At 34.4% G+C, this 8,057-nt stretch overlaps 1 protein-coding gene across 3 annotated transcripts; it reads right to left on the bottom strand.

The window, feature by feature from the left end:
* Positions 1-1,605: 1,605 nt before the first annotated feature.
* On the bottom strand, positions 1,606-4,595 carry LOC124898684. 3 transcript variants are annotated; one of them, XR_007055392.1, is made up of 5 exons: positions 4,296-4,594; positions 2,989-4,019; positions 2,751-2,906; positions 2,306-2,672; positions 1,606-2,225 (listed from the first exon to the last, which is right to left on the bottom strand). XR_007055392.1 is itself a non-coding variant. In XM_047412445.1 (4 exons), the coding sequence occupies exons 1-3, from the start codon at positions 3,010-3,012 to the stop codon at positions 2,406-2,408; spliced, it is 447 nt and encodes a 148-aa protein (XP_047268401.1). In that variant the 5' UTR covers positions 3,013-4,594; the 3' UTR covers positions 1,606-2,225; positions 2,306-2,405. The 3 variants fall into 3 exon arrangements, 1 of the variants encoding a protein (XP_047268401.1); XR_007055391.1 differs by having other exon boundaries at positions 3,010-4,595; XM_047412445.1 differs by having other exon boundaries at positions 2,989-4,594.
* Positions 4,596-8,057: the final 3,462 nt, after the last annotated feature.

The following is an 8,057-nucleotide window of genomic DNA, read 5'->3' on the forward strand; positions in this document are numbered from 1 at the left end:
CTTAATTCACCCCTCCCTAATTTGTTTAACCTCTAATATGATTATGTAACTTGCTTACACTCCTTCACATTTGTAGAAATCTACACTACATTTATTTTTAATTTTTTTTTTAACTACATCCAAGTGATGGTCTATAAGAGTGTACATAGATCACTGTGATTTATGCATAATCATGATATCAATCGATGCGCTACTAAAGGTGTAAGTCTACGGTAGATCAGACTAATCGATAGCTGACATAGGTCATGATCTACGATGGTCTATTAAGTGTCACCACCACTCCAAGATTATTTATTTAAATTTTTTTTAGTTAAATTATTTTCTTCCACCAGCCCCAAAACATGTCATTATCTATTTAAATCATTTTTAATTTAATTATTTTCTTCCACCAGCCACAAAATATGTGATTATCAATTTAAATCATTTTTAATTTATTTATTCATTTTTTTAACTACATCCAAGTGATGGTCTATATAAGTGCATAAAAATCACCGTAGTCTACGCATAATCAGGATATCAATCGATGCACTACTAAAGGTGTAAGTATATGGTAGACCAGACAAATTGATGGCTAACATAGGTCATCATGTACGACGGTCTATTAAGTGTCACCACCAGTTCAAAATAGAAAAATTACTTTTCCAATGGTAATAAATGGCTATTTTTGTAAGCCATCAGTGTTAACATTTTGTTTTTACTTCATATATAGGGTGTCCATCCCTCATTATTTTATTTCATTCACTTTATTTTGTTTTTAAAAATTCTACAATGTCTCAAGCATCTCACACATCCAATTCTAAAAATACTCTAATTTGTCATTGTGGGAATGCGGCTATCTTGAGGACGTCACGCACGGATTCAAATCCAGGTCACAAATTTTATAATTGTGCAATTGCGAAGGTGAGGTGTGTGTGTTTTTTTTTAAAAGTTAAGTTAATCATTATGTAATTATTATTTTTTTCCCAGAATAATGGTGCATGCTCGTTTTTTAAATGGCTTGATGAGCTATTACCTCCAACCAGTCCATCAACGTTGAGTCCGGGACTCGAGACATCAAATTTTCAAGGCTTGGCAAAATTTAGTCTACTACAAAGGCTCCGACAATGCGAAGAAAATAAAGATTTTCTCATGACTTTGTTCAAAGAAGCCGAAGAACAGAGGGATCACTTTAAAATATTGCTACATAACACCCAAATAGAGAGGGATCAACTAAAACAAAATTGATTTTGGCCGAAGAAAGGGAGAATGTGCTAAAAATGATGTTATGTGTTATAATGCTAGTATTCGTTCTTTGGAAAAGTGTAACATGGATGTAATGATATTTAATAAATAATAATAGTTATATTTTTCTATAAAGTTAATACTATTTTTGATAGAATCTTTGTCGATTAAACAGCACCTCAGCTTCAATTCGACCAGCAGGGTAATGATAGACTATACATGCTATGCCTTCTATGATATCAAGCATACACTGTACCAACTATGACCACACCCCGCATATTTAAATTCCATGCCACAAATCAGTTTGATAGCAACAAATTCAGTGCAGAATCAAAACAAGTTTCATAAAATAAAAGAACAATTTTCATATCCTACCACCAGATATTTGTGAACTTAAAAAAAATTGTCATATCATAACAACTCATCATTCAACAACACATTAAACGACTTAGGATTCAAATGTCTTTTTCCCTAAGTTCCTCACCAACACAAGTGTTACTATTGATTTCATCAACAATGTCCATGACCATATCTTTTTGGTCATCTTCAGCTTCTTTTTTCTCAACAGCTGCATCCGCTTCTTCATTCTCACCATCTTCTCCTTCTTTACCAGCATCTGCAGCAACTGGTTCTTTTTCAATTTCCTTTTATTTTACACCTTCTTCTCTTTCTTCTCCTGCAGCAACTATGTCTTCCTCAGCTTCTTAATTTCGTTCACCTGTTGCTTCTTTCTCAACTTCTTCTTTGTCAGCTTTATTAGCTTCTTCTTCATCAGCTTTTTTCTTTTTCCTCGCCTTCTTGTTCATCTGTTGTCACTTCTTCTTCTACTTCTGCAGGTGCTACTTCTCCACCTTCTTATTGGCTTTTATCTTCTTCCATTTCTTCTTCTTCATCCTTCTTTTCTTCTTCTTTTTCCTCTTCTGCCACAACAGAGGCCAACTCATCCATTTTGCTCTTTTTTTCTCCTTCTTTATTCCTCTCTGATTCACGAAGATCCACATGCACTGTATCATCATATTACAAAGTGTTACTAATATTTAAAACTGAAAATTCATTAACAACATCAATTATTGAATGAAGTTACCTCGCTCGTGTTGTCGCTTATTTTTTTCTTTTTCTTCATTCTTTTCTCTCTGATAAAGGTAGCAATATCCAACACCACTTTCTCGAGAGCAACAACATGCTTATGAAGATCCCTGGGGTATGAGGTTCCGCTGCATCTTTGGAGGTGCTTGGAGAATCATCATCACCAACACGTACTCCAACGAGATTACCACCCAAATTCCATCATCATCACTGTCCTCATTTGAAGTAAGGACAGTCACCCCTTCTAAATCTTTCTTCAAGCCATCAAGGACGTTATTTTTCACCTCATCCATAGATGGCTCAAACGTAATTATATAATCCATCTTTGTCTCACGGACAGTAGGGATAATGTACGGGTGCACGTTCTACAAAATATCAATTAACAATTACATAACATTCGATACAACGGTAGTATTATTGCTTATTAGAAAATAAGTTCATACCTCGGTAACTTTTTCTTTATACTTGAATGGGTCGTCTTCGATTATCTTGTCATTTTTTGTAGTGTACCAGCTGAGGATGTGGGGAATGGGAAAGGGCTCATCCATTGATTTTCTAGCAAATTCTCCAAGATGAGAAAAGGTTTCATAGATCCAAATCTGAAAGCGGTACAACAGTGAAAAAAATAACTCAGAGTCTATGACAGAGTATAAATAAAATAAGAATCTACGATAAACTCACTGCAGTGTTTATGGTAGATACCATAAATGCCTAGGGAAATCCAAATAGAGCATAGGATGCCTTCTACTTCTCATCAAATACTTCATTCTGCTTCTTCAGGTCACTTTTCTTCTTTAGATACTCCATGGTTAGTTGAAATATCTCTTTACCCCACAGATACTTCTCAAAGAAACTCAACGAATCGACCATCGAATCAATTTAGTGTCAACAACTTTCATCGAATCTATTGCAAGTAAAATGGTGTACAAGAACCACAGTAGACAACACTTGAACTTCTGGTCCTCGTTCATCTTATTCCCTCTGATCAGGTGTAACAAGTTGACCGCCGTGATATTTTTGTTTTTTGTCACCTTAAAATAAAAATTATCCCCCTTTGCTAACACCTTCTTCATTTTTTATTCACTGGGATATGATGAGCAGTTCAACCCCGTGATCAAACAAAACTCTTTCAAGCCAAAACAGGCAGGCTTGTTGTTAACGTAGAACCACATCTCATGACGCATCTTATTGATGCTGATGCGTCGCAACAGCAAATAATAGACCAACTGCCCATTGAACTTGAGATGTTCCGGCAGGTTTCTCAGGTGTCCAAAACAGGACCGCTTGAATCTTTTCTTCAATTCTTGATCGACAAGAACTTGCTTAAATTCTCAATAAGCAATCATTCTTGATCTGATCGATATCTTTGCCAGGAAAGATCCGACCTCGTCAATTATCGTTCGACGGTCATACCGCTCCACGAAAATGCACCTTGAAAGATATGGCACTGACAAGGAATCATTATCCCCATCATCACTATTACTCTCCTCACTGTCACCACTGACACTCCGTTTGGCAACATCTTCACTAGAATCGACGTAGTCGCTTATCTCCTTTAACTCTGAATCTGATTCGGATACCGAATCTTTAATTTTCTTTCTTTTTGAGATATTTCTAACTGCCTCAGCTCTTCTTTTTCTACTGCTACCAGCGGTACCGGCTTTGCGTTTAGGAATGATATTTTCTTTATCTATTTTCAACACAATCTACACCTGAAGAATAAATCTCCCATTTTTAGTTCATAGACCACAAGTTTATCAACAGAAATAACTCAATGCTCAAATGAAAACCCCACAAAAAAGTTAACAAACACCCCACCATTAAGCAGTTCATTACACAAACATACAATAACTGAACTAAAATCCAACATGCAATATCAAAAAACAACAATTGCTAAAAATTAAACTAGAGCACCTAATCAAACTAATTAGCTATTAATATTTCAATTTTCACTATTTCAGCAATCATGTTTTAAAAGAATTTCATACATTCTTAAAATTGAACATGGTATGAGAAATGCAACAACTACTCTTGGTGAATATCACCACCGCGCTTGATGCTCCCAACTTCATCTCCATATCCATGTTCAAACAAATTGAAGAAATTGAATAATGTGTTTGGTCAAATGCCAAGAGTTGTAGCTTTTAGTGGAGATGAAAGAAGTTATACTGAAGGCTAAAGGTTTGTGATGTAAAGTGAATTTGAAGCTTGATTTGTTGTTGAGAAAATTGAACCTATCATTGAAGCTATATATAGAGGCAACAAAGTGCTAAAAAGAGTGAAAATTTTGAATTAGATGCATCCAGATTTTTCATGATATATCACTAGTATGATAAGGGCATGCATGCCTTATCTACCTTTAAAGTATTCCCAGAATATTAGTGTTGCATTTCCAGTGTACATAAATTGCCTTCTTGAAAACAATGTATCTTGATCTATAGTAAAAATAAATCTATACATATCCAGCTGGAGTCATCTTTTTCAATAAAATGTTACTTTTAGTTTGAGAAAAAAAAATGAAATCTTTTTATTTTTCAGAATATATGCTCATAGACATGCTGTTGAAATCAAGTCCACATTATACCATCCGTACCACAGAGACAAACATTGTTAAATTCTCTTTGGTATAAAGTGATTTGATTTTTATTATTAGTTAAGTGATCATCAGAGAAATAATTATTAGTTGAGTGACCGATCATTTGAGATTTATAATAATTAGTTGAGTGGTCATTAGAGATAATTAACTATTAGTTGAGTGACCGAGCATTTGAGATAAATAATTATTTAGGTGAGTGATTATCGGACAAATCAACCCGGTATAAAGTAAGGGAATGTAGTACATTTACTAATATACGAAAATTGCACCCTTACTACTTCCAAAGGTCACATATAAGTATATCATTTTAGATTCTAAAAGATATATATAGCACATTTTTGGATGTGAGGATGAAATAAAATCTTCAAAAGATGTCTCGTACCAGAACAAGTAGAAAGAATGGAATTCTGAATTACAATATTCCTTTACTTTGATGATCATGGCTAACTTATCTGAAATTTCTTCACAAATATTCCAAACAGTAAATAGATCACATGATCAATTGTCTTTTGCTACAGTAACAGTATTGTGCTAAGAAGAAGAAGGAGTAGTCCTTTGCTACCTTTGAAAGGCTAGTTTAAGAGCCTATTTGGCCTCCCAAAAACTGATTATTCTGATACTCCCTGTCTCAATTTATGTGATATTTTTGACTAAACATAAATTTTAAGAAAGAAAGGAAGACTTCTGAAATTTGTGTTTTAAAAAAAATCTCAGATGTACATTTGTGTAGTCATAAATCATTTGATTTATGATATTGTCATGACCCGAGCCGGGACCCTAGCTTTGTCAGACATCCTGAACTAATAAAGGCTCGAAAAGACCCCTTAGCATTATATCATAAGCATAGTTATCATTAAAGTGTGAAAAATAGGCCCATAAGTTATGACGTTCAAAGGAATCAACAATCCAAACTCAAATCCTGAAATATGATATAAAAGTATTTATTTGACTCAGTCTACAAAGCCTCTAACAATATGAATAAACTTTTATGTCAGGATATGACCCCAGTGAATGCCATAAAATTGAAATAAATCAAGTCTAACTGAAAGAAATAAACATGACCTTCTCAAAGAAGGATGCTCACTACCTGCTAGCTGCCGCCCCGAATGTAATCCTAATGCTGAATCAGGGCACAAGAATGAGCTTCGAAACCTACATCATGAAAGAATGTGGCGTCCGGAGACGGTCAGTATGATGAGTAATGACATGTAACCCATGAAAAGAGAACCTAAAGTAGCTTAAAACACTTTATAAAGTTTATGTCCTAAGCTCAAAATGAAGATAATAAGTAGTAAGTGACCAAAATGTTAAAGAAACATAATCATTGAAAACCTTAACTTCTGGACTATGTAGTTTACACTGACATTAAGTAACCCATTATTACAATCTGAGCCGAGGCTCTGGTTGCAACAGGTATGTAATACCCCATATTTTTTAGCTAGAAATCGAACTGTCGTTCTTAAGTATGTAAACCATAATCCCATGATTTACTTTTGAATTCGTGTGCCATGATCTTTATCCTAATGTGGGAAGGGTTTTTGAATTGAAAGATGTTCATAGTAATCATATAACACCATAGCCGTAACACTCTTTTGATGATTATAAAATAATCTTTAGGACCCTCGTAGTGATGGTAGATCATGTATTGACGTGGGAGGTGTTGGGAGTGTTTAAGGGCCTCAAAACTAAGTAGGCATCGTAAAATAGAGCTTAGGCAATGGATAGGATTGCCTTACCGGCCATCGCCTACCTTCACTGGAAAGGTTTGTCCATAGCTTAGGCGCCGCAAACCTTAAGGTTTTCCATGGGTTAGGCGCCGCAAACCTTAAGTTTTGCCATGGGTTAGGCGCCGCAAGCTTTAAGGTTTGCTATGGGTTAGGAGTCACCTACCCTATGTTTTTGTGTTGTAGGAACTCCGCTTTTGAGTTAATTCAAGTGCAACAAAGTCTTTTGACACTACATAACCGTCCCTAAACATAATAACATGAAATCAAAGTCCATAAATATGTTTAAACATTCTCAAAATCCCTAGTTATCCTCCTTAAAAATAAGAAGAGAAAAAGCAACCTAGGATTTGGGCATTCAAGCTTAATGAGTCAAATTTCTTAGTGAATTGTTCGTAATTAAGGAACGTGGTTCTTTCCTAAACTTCATGGGCATATTGTAATCGTTTTGAGTAACTTTTAAAATTTAGAAATCATATATTTATGAAGGATTTTTGAACTTACATTAACAAGTATGCATTGTAAACCCTTTTTGATAATAGTGTTTTGGTCTTGATGTCTTTCTTTAAATTTAATTTTTTTCTCATAAATATGTATGTATGCATTTTGAAATTTTCTCGTGTATATGTATATATGTGTTTTCAGTTTTGAAAGAATTGAGAGCATGAAGAACGTATTTTCCTCTCCCATTGTGTTACTTTTTGATTTACAAGTACGGTTATTTAATTGCATGTATTAAAGCATGAGACAAGGGTTTTACTATCATTTACAAACTTTATGTTGGTTGTGAATTAAAGAGAGGGATATTTTCTTATTTGTAAATGCTAAATATGATAATAGAAAGAATTGCATAATTGTTTTGAGAAATTGACCATCATTTGTTGAAATATTGAAAAGGGAGAATCTTTGCATAGTTTGACATATATTTTAAAATACGAACTCTCTTGTATTGTTAAATATTTTTGGTGTTCAACTGAATTGATTGGATTTAAAGAACTAAGCGTATTATGAAATGGCTATGTATATGACTTACAAGTCTTGGTATGACGATACCAAAACAAATAATGCCATAACTGACTCAGAACAGAATAGAATTCAAATTTTATTTAGATTTTCAGAATTTTATTTTTGAAAGATGCATGTTCAGAACAGACTAAAAATGGGCTTAAAGAGGGTTAGGTGATTACCCGAAGAAGGCACGAGTTCAAATAACTCAATGCCCGAAATTATGTTTTGCCGATACGGGTTTATTATATCTCCAAAGAGGGATTATATTCTGGTCTAGTGCCCTGTGGCGTATTAGAATCAGAAACTCCAACCTTTGCAGGAAACTTGGGTTGGGGACTTGGCCGCTGAGTCAAGGGCAGATTCCATATAGCCCGTGGAATATCGAAATTGTAGGGTGTACCACCTAACTCATAAGTAAAACA

Source organism: Capsicum annuum, chromosome 5 (genome assembly GCF_002878395.1).
Source record: "Capsicum annuum cultivar UCD-10X-F1 chromosome 5, UCD10Xv1.1, whole genome shotgun sequence".
Classification (NCBI taxonomy): Eukaryota; Viridiplantae; Streptophyta; class Magnoliopsida; order Solanales; family Solanaceae; genus Capsicum; species Capsicum annuum.